The sequence below is a fragment of the Schistocerca gregaria genome, chromosome 4 (genome assembly GCF_023897955.1).
Source record: "Schistocerca gregaria isolate iqSchGreg1 chromosome 4, iqSchGreg1.2, whole genome shotgun sequence".
Taxonomy (NCBI): domain Eukaryota; kingdom Metazoa; phylum Arthropoda; class Insecta; order Orthoptera; family Acrididae; genus Schistocerca; species Schistocerca gregaria.
Genome location: NC_064923.1, coordinates 414,199,050 through 414,213,982, shown reverse-complemented (window position 1 = coordinate 414,213,982; position 14,933 = coordinate 414,199,050). Strand labels below are relative to the sequence as shown.

General features: G+C 38.0%; 1 protein-coding gene across 1 annotated transcript; it reads left to right on the top strand.

Moving 5' to 3' along the window:
• Window positions 1-1,269: 1,269 nt before the first annotated feature.
• LOC126267755 (uncharacterized) lies at window positions 1,270-14,171 on the top strand. The gene is made up of 3 exons (XM_049973059.1): window positions 1,270-1,422; window positions 1,537-1,692; window positions 13,983-14,171. The coding sequence occupies exons 1-3, from the start codon at window positions 1,270-1,272 to the stop codon at window positions 14,169-14,171; spliced, it is 498 nt and encodes a 165-aa protein (XP_049829016.1).
• The last annotated feature ends 762 nt before the right edge of the window (window positions 14,172-14,933 follow it).

Sequence of the window (14,933 nt, the reverse complement as noted above, 5' to 3'; positions counted from 1 at the left end):
ACAGAAAAAGTGAAAATTATTGAACATAATGTAGATTCTTGTAACAATATAATTAAAGATAATGAGCATGAGGTAGTTCGACTACAGAAACAATTAAATGAAATTCGGGATAATTTAGCTATGAAATCGGTAGCGACTTCATTTAACGGATTTTGGCCAGGTACAAACGTGCGTAATTTTCCGGGAGACGGAAAATTACACCCAGTTGATTTCATTATGAACTGTCGTGACAATTTTTCGTTCGAAATGAGTGACACTGTAAAGATCAAATTTGTTAAAAAATTCTTAGATGGAGAAGCATTGTCGTGGGCTAATCTAACCGCCAGTTCTGATTTAACATATCGTCAATTCGAAAAAAAGTTTTTTGAACAAATTTTTCTCAGCGTCTGTTCCGGCCAAAATCAAAAGCGATTTTCTTAATTGGGCTAATTATAAAGAATGTGATGGTACAATGAGGGAATGTTGCGAGAAACAGCTAAGAAAGTTGGCGCATTTAGACAGACCTTTTGGTGAACTAACGCAAATAGACGCTCTAACAAGGTGGTTACCAAATAGAGTTCAGTGGGACTTGGTATATGGGCCAGATGATTCAGTTGAACAATTTTTGAATTACATGGAGAAATTGGATCGTGCATTAGAAAGAAGCAACAGATTTAATGGGCATCATTATGAACAAAATCATGGAGAGTGGAACCAAAATTCTAATAATGGGAATAATGGTAGGCGAAATAATCATAATGGGAATAATCAGCAGGATCGTCAAGGTAATTTTCAGGGAGGTTTCAATAGATGAGAGAATAGCAACTGGCGTCAACATGAGAATAAGGGAGGTAATTATTATGGTGGGAACAGAAATAGACAATGGGAAAATCCAGATAGAAGACAAGATGGGAATGGGCAAGGCCGGTTAAACTAAGAGCCATCACAATGAGGGCCTGTCAGTTTGGGATGAACAGATATAATGCTAGAAATCAGGCTAAGTGGAATCAGAATAGGTGTGGGCAAAATGATTACAGAAAAAGACATAGTAATAATATGACAAGAGCACCGGAAACTGATAAGAGACCATTTGATAAACAGTTTTGGCAGCAAGTCAGTGAGAAGGCTATGAGCACAGATAATTCTAGACACATTAGTAATGAAGATTCAGAGGTTATTGGGGAGATAATGAATAATTTGTTTAGGCAGGAAGAAAGTGATGTGAGGGGGGATGTAGGTGGGTGTTCCTATGTTACTAATAGTTATGGAACTTTCGGAATAAATGCATTAATGTATTCTGATGAAATTGCAGTAAATCGAGATCTGAGTGATGTAAAAACTTCTGTGGGTGAGAATGTCAATCAAGTACTGAATAATAAGGTTGTAGAATTAGAAGAAGTAGAGTGTGATGTTGATGTGAGAAGTCGTGCTGAAGTAGCTAAGGTTAGGGAAGTTGAGTCAAATGGTGAGATGTTAAATGATGTTGAGGAAGAGGCAGTTGATGATAATGATGATATGGAATATAGAAGTGAGATAAGAGTATTTGTTGTGATTAAGAATGATGCAGATGTAGTTATGAAGGAGGAGGGTAATAGTGTTAGAGAAAATAATCATTCCGTACAAGAGGATCAGGCTGCAGTCACGTGGGTTAATACATCACCAGTAATCAAGGGGATAGACAGGGATGACATTAATATTGCGAATGAAGAGAAGGTAATTATTAACTTAGGAAACCAGGGACAAGAGTTCATTTGTAGATTGTGGGACAGCTGTAATCAGGCTAATAAACATAATATGTTTTGGATACAATTGTTATCCATCTGTGAGAAGGTATATCCTATTCGGTGGGGAAAAGCAAAAACAGGTATAAAATGTAAAGAATTGCCTATGATTACTGTTAATAATAATGTGTCTAATTATGTTTGTGTTGAGAATCCTAGTTGGCTTCTGCACAATGTACAGACTGAAAATAGTTTAGGCTATGTCAAACAAAATGAAGATCTGAATTTTAAAAGCGTAGAAGATGTCTTGTTGCATGAAGATGTTGGTGAGCAGGAGAGTGAAATTGTAGGAAGCCCATACATGCAAATTTGTATTAGTGATTGGACAGGTTATTGTTTGATTGATACTGGAAGCCTGATATAAGGAATCAGTGAAAAATTGAGGGATAGGATAAATAAAAACCATGAATTTGCAGAATTACCAGTAGTTGGGGTTAAAATTAGGGGAGCGACAGGAAGATTCAGTAAAACAGTAAAATGTCAAATTCTTTTGTCTTTCAAAGTTGGAGATGTGGTCTTTGATCAGGGTTGTCTTGTCATTCCGGACCTGAGTGAGGACATAATTCTAGGTATGGATTGGGTAGTGAAAGTGGATATGGGATTTAATTGGAAAAACAAAACTGTCAAATTTAGGGAACCAACAGATATAAATAAGTTGTATACAGAGAGCTTCATTGAGAAGTATAGTAATAGTCATAATCAGATCAGGGGGGTGGATTATTTAGATGATGGGAGATGCACTGATCCTTTTGAAAAACAGACTTCTATTGATGACAAAGTTTATCAAAGCATAGTAGAAAATAAAATTGCTGAAGCAGAGAGTTTAACTAGGGAACAACAATCTGATCTCATGGAACTTTTATGGGAATATTCTGATGTATTTAGTGAGAGGCCAGGTAGAGTGAAAGGGTATGAATGTAAACTTGTACTCAAACCGCATGATCCATTTTTCATTAAACCTTATGGGATTCCATTAAGCAGGAGGAAAGCTGTAGAGAGGGAGTTGGAAAAGATGCAGACTTGGGGGGTTATTCAGAGGTGTAATAGCGAATATAATAATCCTACCATAGCCATTGCCAAGAAGGATAATAGTGTAAGACTTGTCCTAGATTCTAGGTTCCTCAATAAATTATTATGTAGGGAAACTGATCATCCTGAAAACATTGATGAATTACTACACAAGTTTGAACATGTTACGTTTATGTCTAGCCTCGATCTGACCTCTGGATTTCATCAAATACCATTAGCAAGGGAATCTCAGAAATACACAGCATTCTTATATAATGGAAAATGTTATACCTTTAGTGTAGTACCATTTGGGCTGAATGTATCTGTTGCAGAGTTTATCAGAGCTTTAGATTATGTGTTGGGAAAGGAATTGTTACATAAATTAACTATATATATGTAGATGATATTTTTGTATCCAGTAAAAGTTGGGAAGAACACATAGGGTTACTTAAGGAAATTTGTGAGGAGTTTAGAAAAGAAGGAATGCCACTGAAGTTATTGAAATGTAAATTTGCAGTGAAACAATTAAAATTTTTGGGGCACATTATATCTGACAATGGAATTATGCCAGATGATGAGAAAATTGAAGCAATTGCAAAGTTTCCACCACCTAGGAATAAGAAACAGCTAAATCATTTCTCGGACTGTGTGGATTCTATAGGAAGTATTGTGCTACTCAGGCTTTTAATGCACCTTGTTTAGGTAATTTGCTTAAAAAGAATACTATATGGGATTGGAATAAAGATTGTCAGATTGCTTTTGAAGAGATTAAACACCAGTTGGTAAATAGTGAAATCTTATGTAGGCCAGATTTTGGGTTGCCTTTCTGTATTATGACTGACAGTAGTAACTATGGTTTAAGGGCACACCTTTTCCAAGTTAGAAGTCAGAATGGGGTGGAAGAACATAGATCTATTGCTTTTGCCAGCAGGACATTGCAGAAACATGAGAGGCAGTACACCATTACAGAAAAGGAACTATTAGCCGTTCATTGGGCTTTCTCCAAATTTAAGAATTGTTTATTGGGTCACGAGGTGATAGTCTTTTCAGATCATAAAGCACTATCCTACTTACAAGAATGTAAATTATACCATAGTAGAATCACGAGGGGCACTTTTTCTTCAGCAGTTTAACTGCACCATCAAATATATTAAAGGTGATGAAAATTGCATAGCAGATGCTCTTTCAAGGCATCCTTTGAGAGAATCTATTGGTGGCAATGGTGATGAAGGAGGGAATGAATTTAAAATTATGCATTTAAAAGGGATAAATGAGGAGAAAGATGTCGTGAAAATCTGCAGTGACATTAGGCGGTTTCAGAATCATGATGAAGAGTGGAAACTGGTGAAAAGTTATATTGGAAAGAAGGGAAAAGTAAAAGTAGGGCAGTATTACAAAGTTCATAGGGGAATATTATTTTGGAGGATGAAGGAAGATAGTGAGGTATGGAAGTTATGTTGGCCATATGAATTTGTCAAATTACTTGTAAAATATACCCATGAAAGTTATGGTCATTGTGGGGCAGCAAAATGTATACAAAAGATTCAAGAAAACATTTACTTTTACAATATGGCGAGGACTGTGAGGAAAATCTTGTCCACTTGTGAGTTGTGTCAGAGAGTCAAGGTAACCAATCAAACGAGTAGAGGTCATATGCAAAATATACTTCCGAAACATCAGCTTGATGTTGTAGCAATTGACTTGTACGGGCGACTGCCAACCACTAGAGGAGGGTTTATGTATGTTTTTGTAGTGGTGGACTTATTTTCCAAATTTATTAAGTTGTACCCATTGAGGAATGCTACTAGCAAAAACATTATTTTATGTTTTACCCGTGACTATTTTAAATGTGTAGGTGTACCCAAGGCAATTCTTAGTGACAACGGATCACAGTTTACATCCAAAAGTTGGGAAACATTTATATGTAGAGAGGAGATCAACCACGTACTTATTTCAGCTTATCACCCATCCAGCAACCCAGCCGAAAGATACATGCATGAAATTGGGAGATTATTTAGGACTTACTATCATACTGACTACAACACTTGGATACACTACATTAGCAAACTTGAAGATGTGATGAATAGCTTACAGCACAGTTCAACAGGATTCCCTCCACATGAGATACTTTATGATAAAAAGCCACCAAATCTTATTAGTGAATTGATTGAGTTTCCAGCATGTAACAGCTTGTCAAAAGAAGAAAGAGAGGAGATTGTAAGGAACAACATGAAAAAGCAAGGGGAAATTAAGAAAAGTAGACATGATAAGAGGGGGAAAATGTGCGAATTTAATGTGGGAGATTTAGTCCTAGTGAAAACAGTAAAAAAGTCAAAATCATTGTGTGGGGAACTTAAGAAATTCTTTGATATTTATGTAGGACCATTTGTGATATCTGAGAACCCACATCCAAATGCCTATAGGTTGATCTATCCTGAATCTAGAAAACTTTTTGGTCTACGTAACACCACGGAGTTGAAGCATTATAAAAGTCCAAGCTAAGTTTACAGTGTCACAATTTTGAAAACTTGGGACTCTGTCTTGATCTGTATCTTTGCTGTTTAATCTTGCATTTTGCTTTGTATATATTTATGGTTATTACAATGAATATCTTATGCTCTTGCCTTGCACGATGAGTGCGAAACTTAAATGTTTCTTTATACTCATGTGATTTGAAAATATAGATTTTTAATCTTAGTAACATTGTGTTAGTGTAAGTTGATGAGGCCATACTTCATCTGTTTGAATATGGCTATGTTGTGCTCAAAAGAGCTTATTCATTTAGACATTATGCTTAATATCTTTGTTATTGATATTTATTATACACAGTGTAAACTGTTTGTAACATTTTGTTACTGAAGATCCTTTATGAACCGGACTTTTTGAGTAACTGACCAACACACTCTTATGCTAAGTATTTGTGTTGGGGAGAAAAGTTTTCATGTTTCTATTCTTGTTTATGCTTATGGAGTTTTAACTTTTGTATTATCATTTTTATTGCACAACTTTGTCTTGTCCAATAACTATGGACTTTTAACGCAGTATTGGGCCATGTTGCTTCAAGACAGATCACTAGTCTTATCTTGTTTGAAAACATGTGCACTGTGCACATAAGTAGATACCTGGACAGGCATTTACTCTTGAACCAGTGAAACAATTATCATTTCTGTGAGAAACTTACCTGAACTATAGTTTTAGAACACTTCTATATGCTATACATTGTTTTTCTTGTTGAGGCATAACTCACAAAATATGAGTACTTAAGTATAATAATTTGTACCATTGGATGTTGTGAGACTTATCTACTATTACCTCAAGTATATATGGATTTAATAGGATACCATACCCTTTAGAAATGTACATTTTGATTTACTGATACCTAACATAAAAACACAATGATAGGACTGGAGAGAAATAACAGTAGATGAGATTTTTCAGTGGTAAACTTTTATTCGTGAATCATTTTTATGTAATATTTAAATTTCTTTATGCCTTGCGTTAATACTTAGTCAAAATTCTGGAGGTGTGACGTTTGTTCTATACCACTGAGACATCTCATTCGAAACTTAACTTGCCACTGACAATGTTGTGTCTGTAATACACAAACACTTAGGTAATTCTGTCAAGATTTGATTCTGAGATCTATGAAATAACTGTGAAAGCAGTCTATATATGATAAAACTGTACACTCTAAATGACTTTAGAAATCTGGAAATAATCACTTACTGAAGATATACATTGAAACTGCAGATATCAAAATGCTGACTATTTCACTTACTTATGCACAAAGCTATGAAACTTTGGTTTTGTTGTGTGGTCAGCTCAGTAGGGGTTAATGAAATGGGGGGTAGACGTCATGTCTTATGACATAGGCAACTACACTAACCACAAATTTACACTTGTGAAGTGACTTATATGCTACGATATGGGTATGTGACTGCGAGAAGTTATGACCAGAGTAACCTGTCTTTACTACAAACTATGTGAGTTGAAGTATGAAGATGAAAAACTGCAATTAATCTTGAGTGAACCAGCGTTCATACTCTAATAGTGATGGTGATCCTGTTTTGCCACAGTTGTGTATACTATGTGGTTCTCATGGAGACACCGTGCGCCTTGGTACTGGTTGGACTTCTGCATACTGTTTAATCTTGCGTCCTGTGCATATGGCCAAGATTGATTGAAGACGGAGTATTGGTGGCAGAAGGTGGATGATTCTGCAATATAATTAACTAATCTACATGTTTTATGTGACAAAGGAACTGGGTATGGAGAGAGGACTACACACTGTACGTAGATGTACACTTTACATGATTACACATTGTCTATGCCATGAGTAGAGGGAATTTTCATATATATGTATTTATATTTTCTTTGAATTTTAGGATTAGAAGTGTGTGTTTGCTATTTTATTATCTTATATTGAAAAACTGACCTGACCAAGCAATTGCTAGCTTCTGTTCTGATCAGTTGAGAAAACAACAACACTTTTACGTGGATGGAGCTCTGTATCTTTGCAGGTTTATGTTTTACTGACTAACTCTGAAAGAAATTGATCTTGTATAGACACAGAATATGAGATAAGGTTAGGTTGGATGAGTGTCAGCATGGAGTGGATTAGGATTAGAGGATAAAGTACATGCAGGAACTGACAAACACAAAACTTTGTGTAGTATTTACATGTATTCACCTTATTACTATTTAATTTATATTTGTGAGAAAAGTATTTTGCCACTATATTTGACGGGGTTTACAGATTCCCATTGCAATGCCACCTCTGAATTTGTACATTTGAATTATTTTATACATATGTACAATTGAAGCATGATACCACTGATGATGGCTGGGTTAACATGATCCCATTGCACTGCCATTTCTAAACTCTCACCTTTTAGCTATTTTACATTACATTATGGAAAACTTATTGATATGAGGACACTGAGACGTTTATTTAACTGAGATTGTTCAAATGATACTCTTTACATAAAAAAAATATTAGCCACATATTTCTCAGTAGATGTCTGAACTAAATTGAAAATAACCTTTTTAGCTGATGTTAAAACCAAGTCGATATAAGACCACATTTATCTCTTTTATGTCTTACTTTTAGTGTCTAATATATTTGTACAATCATTATATAAATATGTAAGTGAACTCTGGTAATCAAACTTAGTATGGTAGGGAAGAGGCATTCTGGGTGAGATACCAATGTATTTATATGTGTCTAATTAAGTGTTGTATGATTATAGGAAAATTACCATGATATAATTTGATAGATGAGGCGATTAATGGGACAAATTCAAGAGGAGAAGACCAGCAGAAAGAGACGAGAAGACAACTATTGAAGATAAAAAAAAAAAAAAAAAAAAAAAAAAAAACCAGTGGTTTGTTGCTTTGCGTATCTGTCGAGATCTCTCGCAAAATACTTTTGCATGAAATCTCGAGGGGTGTGTGTAATGTAACAGACTACTGAAGAGTGCAATACCACCCTTATAGTCGCATCTACCCTTGCAGGGTCAGTGCTCCAATTTCATTTCTATGATTTTTTTAATTTAATATTATTGTATGTAGTATTTATCTTTGCCCAAATCTTTTTTATTATATTATTCTATAATGTGAACTGTATTTGTTTATTTCTGGAGAATATGTTGGAACCAGTGTGAGCCAAAGACATTCGTGTGTGAAAGGTAGAGAGTCGGACATTGTTAAGGTGACTGTTGGAGTGAGGTAGTTGGACTGTTGTGGGGAGAGCGTGGTTTTGTGAGGTGGACTGTTGATGGGAGTACGGAAGGAAGTCTGTCGTCTTATATAGAGAGTATCTATAAATAGTATGTGATATGAAGATGGAAATTATTGTGAAAAAGTTAAATTAATAAAAATGAAGAATCAATAGTAAAACAAAAAGCGAGTACCAGTTTCCATTAGCGCACAAAGACCCAGACCTAATATTAACAATGTTCGATGGATGGAACGCACCATGGCCAGAATCAAGACAATGAGACCAAATTCAGCATCTAAAGGTAAGGTATTTTAATTAGTTTTAATATTCTGTGATGTATCATTCTTTTGTCTAAATATTAAGCTTAACATCGTCTGTTGTAGATACAGACCACCCAAGCTGGCGGGGTGTCGTCAATTGATCATCATAATCTCAGGGTTTGAAATAGCATTTAAATGAATTGAAAGATTGTCGCTTGATATTTGATTTTCACCCCGGACGAAAGAGGGTACATTACAATGGGAATTTTCAATGTGCACCACCTGCTATGGGGAGTACCACTTATCGGGCAGGGGCCTTCCCCTTTACCAGTTTCTTACTGACCATGATCTGCCTCTCCTTAGTGACAATGGCCCTACTCACTTTAGTGCCACCAATGGCACCTTATCAGCTAGTGGTCTAATGATCTCTTCCCTCAGACTTGTGGCTTAATTATTTTGCCATGATGAAATGGTCTTTGCAACAGTGGGCATTTTCTGGTGGTATTGTCACTTTCTCGCCATCACTGGATGAATCAAGTACTATAGTGGGTGCTCTGAGAGCCAACTGGCGGTTGTATGCCTCTGCTGTTACCTTCACCCCCACTCTGTCAGATTGTTTCAATGAGCTTGTGTAAGACATCTCTTCAGCTTCTGTTTCCGTTTGTGTAGGTCTCCTCCACAGGCAACCAGTGCCATGGTGGACCAAAGACTTTGCCAGAGCTGCTCAGGATAGCTGAAGAGATGCTCTGCAACATTTCAAAAGACATAGTTCACAGATCAACCTTATCACTTTTAAGTGACTTCGTGCTAAAATTTTCTATCTAGCTCAAAACAGAAAGAAGGAATGCTGCTTGGGCTCTCTCTCCTGTCTCTGGGAACATGTGCCTTATCATCCTATGTGTGGAACAAGTTCCATAATCTTCTGGGCCACCAATGATCATCAACTGTTTCAGGTTGTGTCCTTCATGGTAGTCATCATACTGTAATGTCAGTTGTTGCTGAACATATTACAACCCAGTTTGCAACAGTGTTGTTATCTTCTTCTTATCCAGCGACCTTTCTACTGCAGAAATAATAAGTTGAAGACGTCTTCCTGTGCTCCAACCTCCTTCACCATCAAACCACAAGCCAAATCATATAATGAATAATTCACTGGCTAAGAACTGCTTTAGGCTCCTGCTTCATCTCTCGATATGGCCCCAGGCCCTCCTTCAACTCATAACCATATTATCCAGTGCCTGAATGTTACTCAGAGGCTACATCTACACAGGGTCTTCAGCTGTCTTTAGCTCAAAGGTGTCTTCCATTCACAATAGCAAGAAGTACTGTCATCCCACTCTTTAATCCATGCAAGAACCCAACATCTCTCGGCAGCTACCGACTGATTAGCCTCACAAACTGCTTGAAAGTATAATTGCCTGCATATTATGCTTGGTTATTGGGTCTCAATGCCTTTTGGTCCGCTATCAGTGTAGTTTCTGGGAGGGGTGAACCACAACTGACCATCTTGTCCAGTTGGAGACAGCAGTCCGAAAGGCGCTTACTAAACACTAACATATCCTTGCAGTTTTTTGACCTGCAAAGGCATACGTCACCACTTGGTGTGATTACATTTTACTTTCCCTCCACGACTGGGCCTTTGAGGCTCCCTACCAGTTTTTGTTCATCAGTTGTTCCAGACTTTTGTTGGTACTTAACTTTCCATGGCTTCAAGACAATGGCACCCCACAGGGCTCTGTTGTGATCGTCATTCCCCTCCTCATCACTGTCAATGGGCTAATGTCTCCGTTGGGCAACTGGTCACTCCTGCACTGTACGCTGACTACTTTTGCATTTGGTACAGCTCCTACTCATTTGCCTTAGCTGAACACCAGCTCCATTCGATGGGCCGCTGAGTAGACTCTTTTCCATGATTTCTAGTTCTCCACTGCAAAAATGTGGATCATATATTTCTGTTGTTGTACATGGCCCATCCTGACTCAGAACTCTACTTGGACACACAGCACTTGGAAATTGTTGTACAGCCCCTATTTTTGGTCCTTCTGTTTCATGAAAAGCTGGTGTGGCTGCACCATACTCATCAACTAAAGACTAGTTGCTCATGGAAACATAACATACTCTTCTTCCTTGCTCAGATGTCTTGGCATGCTGATCATGCTTCTCTTCTCTATATTACTGACTGGACTATGCCTGCCGGGTTTATGGTTTGGTGGTGCCTTTGGCTTTGAAATTTTTAAATCCAGTCCATCATCATGGAGCTTGTCTGATCACTTACACTTTGGTGAAGCACAGATGTTAGCTCTTTAGTTTCAATAGTACCAACTCTTGGTTCACTGTACAATCACCATATGACAGTTTCCTGATTGTCCAACATATCCCAATCTTTTTGCTTATCCCATTTGATGACAATGGGTGTCAACCTTCTGATACCTGCCCTTGGGTGCGATTATCAGTTGGAATGTGCTCACAGCTATATGCCAAAATCTTCATCTCACCTCCCTGGAATGTGCTCTTAACATTTTCTCATCACTCCTGTCCCACCTGACCCCCTTGGTTGGTGCCCAAGCCATGAATTAGGACCGATCTATTTCAAAGGCCCCATGACCTTTTGGTGTCCGTTCTGTTCAGTTCTTAGATTCTGTGTGCTAGCAGCTTTTCAATGGCAGCTCTAAAACTGTGAATAAAATGGGATATGCATTTGCATCCTCTGCCAATTAGGAACACCACCTGTTGCCAGAAACATGTAATGTGTTAACAGTGGAACGGATAGCCATTAACAGAGCCCTCTGCTTCACTAAACAGGCCTCCTTTGAGCATATTTTAATATGTATTGACTCAGTGAGCAGTCCTCAGGTCATTGGCTGAAGTTACTCTTGCCACCCGGTGGTCTCTACTATTCATGACCTTCTCACTGAACTTATTCTGACTACCCAGTTGTCTTTCGCCGGCCCCAAGTCACGTGGGTATCCCAGGGAATGAACTGGCTAGCTGGCTGGTTGGCTAGCTAGAGGAATGATTACACCCCACCCTCACCCCCCTTGCCCAATTCACTTTGTCGGCCCCAGAAGGGGATTTGCAGGTGCATGCAAGACCTCTACTCACTCGGAGATGAAATTACGTCTGGTTGGCTGCTCCCCATGTAATAAACTCCGTGCTATCAAGGAGAATTCTGCTGCATGGTGCTCTTCCTTCTGCTCCTCCTGAAAGGAATTCACTGTCCCACTCTGCCTCTGCATTGGTCACACTAGGCTAACCTATAGTTTTATTTTACACAATGAGCCACCCCTACAGTTTAGTTGTGAAACGTTGTAGACTATAGCTCATATCCTGGTGGAATGGCCTGTTCTTCTGGCCCTCTACGCGAAGCATGGCCTTCCAAATTCTTCGCCTCAAATACTGCTGGACAATTCATGGATGGTTGACTAATTATCAGTTTCCTCCATGAAAGTGGTTTTTATATTCAGATACAAGGTTTTAAGCTACCTTCAGGGTAGGGGTTGGATGGTTGACATTGGGGCATCTCCTGCTGAATGCTGAATCTGGGGACCCCTCGACCCTACCTCCTCACCAGCTCACTCTTTCATCCCTCTCTTTCTCTGTTTTAATTGATTTTAGATGCAGTTTGTCTCCTTCTGCCACAACCTAGTTTCTGTTTTGCTGGTAGCACACAGTTGAATAGTGGGTGTTCTTTAACACCTTGACTATATTAGAGCAGGGAGTGGAGGTTGTGGGTGCGGCGATTCCTATTGCATACAAAACTGCTGGGATGCTCACTGTTGTGCTATCAATTTCTAGGCTCTTCCTTTTATTATCAATGTTCCTACTGATGCCGATTACCTTTTTTGCATTTTTACATTCACATTTCTGAATCTGATGACTTGATGACATTCTTTGCTCTGTAACTGTCGTTGGTCTTAATGGGGCTGGCAGGGGTCAGATGTGAGGGTGGGGCTTTCCTCACCACTGGATGTGCCCGTGGAGACCCCTTCTCTCCTTGGCCTGCATACCAGCTTGATCCATACACTTGCCCATAAATTCCTTCTCGTCTCAGTATTGCCTTGAGTACCTCAGGCTTACCATTCCTAATTACTTTCATCAGAACAACATGTACTTTGTGAATGGTGGGCACCATGTGGTTCCCAAGTCGTGCAGTGACCGTAAGCCATAAAATTACAAAATATGCAGCAACCAGTCACAATATCATGTTTTTTTTTTAAATTCACTTTTGCAAATTGATTTAAACTGATTAACAGCCATCATCAGTGCTTTCAACCACTATGTGCCCTGAGTAGTAATACTGTCTTAAGCAGAGTTCAAACATAAAGCCCCTGAAATTGATTTGCAAAAGTGAATAAATAAAACATGATATTGCAACTGGTTGCTGCATATTTTGTAATTTTATGCACTTTGTGGACATAATTAATTCTGGATGAACTACCTCTGGATCAAGGGGCTAATGACTTTGCTATTTAGTCCCTTAACCCCATCCAACTGAAATTATGCTGGAACATAGATTTAGAGGGACATCAATAGAACTTCATTAGACTACATAAATAGAAAATATTACAATAATTCATGGATGGAGGTAGAATTTCTAATTTTGAAATGAAGAGAATAGAATACAACCTTTTACAGGAAGCATTTGGGTTTGGATACAGAAGTCTACCACTGAGATTTATGATAAAATATTTGAAAAAAAAATTACACAGTTTATTGAACTAGGAATGGTGGGAAAAAGAAGTAAGCAATGATACTTGGGTTTTGTTAAATAGTTATTAAAGGAAGTATATGTATTACCAGAAGGAATTGTTGTAATGATAAAATGAAAAGTGAAAAGTGTTGATAATTATAGGAATATATGGTGGTTGGTAATGGAATCGTGCAAGGTAGCATCTGTGGTATGGGACAAAAGGGAGCAGGGTGGTAATAGTCAAATTGTAATGTGATCACATGAGATCAATTACTGACCGACATAAAATGATTAATTTTAATTTTCTTAGAGATAAGTTTTTGTGTTGTAGATATGTAAGAGGAAATGAAAGGGTAAAATAGGTGCTTGAATTAAATGGTTATCTGGATGAGGAATGTCTTCCCATAGAAGTTCATATCTTGAAAATATATAACTTCTTGAAGATACATAATCATTGAATGATTGAACAACCAGAAGCAGTGTCTTTAATCAATTGGCATCTGAACTGAAATTGATTTTCTGTTATATTTCTATGGAAAAACTAGTGGCTGCAAGAGGAGAGTTTCGACAAGATAAATTTAATGGCCAAGGGAAAAAGTAATGTTGGCATGCAGGGAAAAATATATGAGAGTCATTCAGAAATTAAAGAACATTTTATTTTGATGTGTGAGTGCATCCCCCACCACCACCACCACCATCACCACCACCACAACCACCACCACCACTGCTGCTGACAGATCACTGACCTTGGTACACATCTTCATTTTGATGGCAGCAATGATCTCCCCATACATTTGCTTACTGCTTAGCTGTGCAACTGTAAAATGTTCAACAAAATGGTGTGAGGTGTACAATGTAATCAGTTTTTTAAACATGCAAAAACTCTGACCTGTCAAAATTTAGAGACCGATAACTGAGTCTTATGATAATGTATGTGAAGAAGGAAGCATCAGTCCAGAAGTGGTGTATCATGTTTAATGGCGAACAGGAGAATGTCCACAATGAAGACTGCTCAGGCCGACCATCATTGGTGACTGACTCAAAGCAAGGACTGAAGCAAAAATCCAAGAAGATTGGCATTTCACTATTAATGGACTGCAGCGGCCTACTGTCAGACACTCAAGGACTTGCTACGCCATTAAAAATAAGTGCCATGGAATGCTACCCCATGGATTCATCCTCATGTATGATAATGCACGTCCGCATGCAGCAAGAGTAATACAGGATTTTCTTCAATGAGAAATTTTTCAATCTCTGCCATACAGTGCCAACTTAGCCCCAAGTGATTACCACTTATTCCCCAAATTGAATGATTTTTTTGAGTGGACAATGATAAGGAAGTGATGTGGACTTAAATAAACCATTGATCACTGGTTCAATAACTTGGCAGCAATTAAGTCTGTAGAAAAGCCTAGAAAAGCTGGTAAAATGGTAGGACAAGTGCCCAAATTTGAACAGTGACTATGTAGGAAAGTAGCCTGGGTATCAAATTGTAT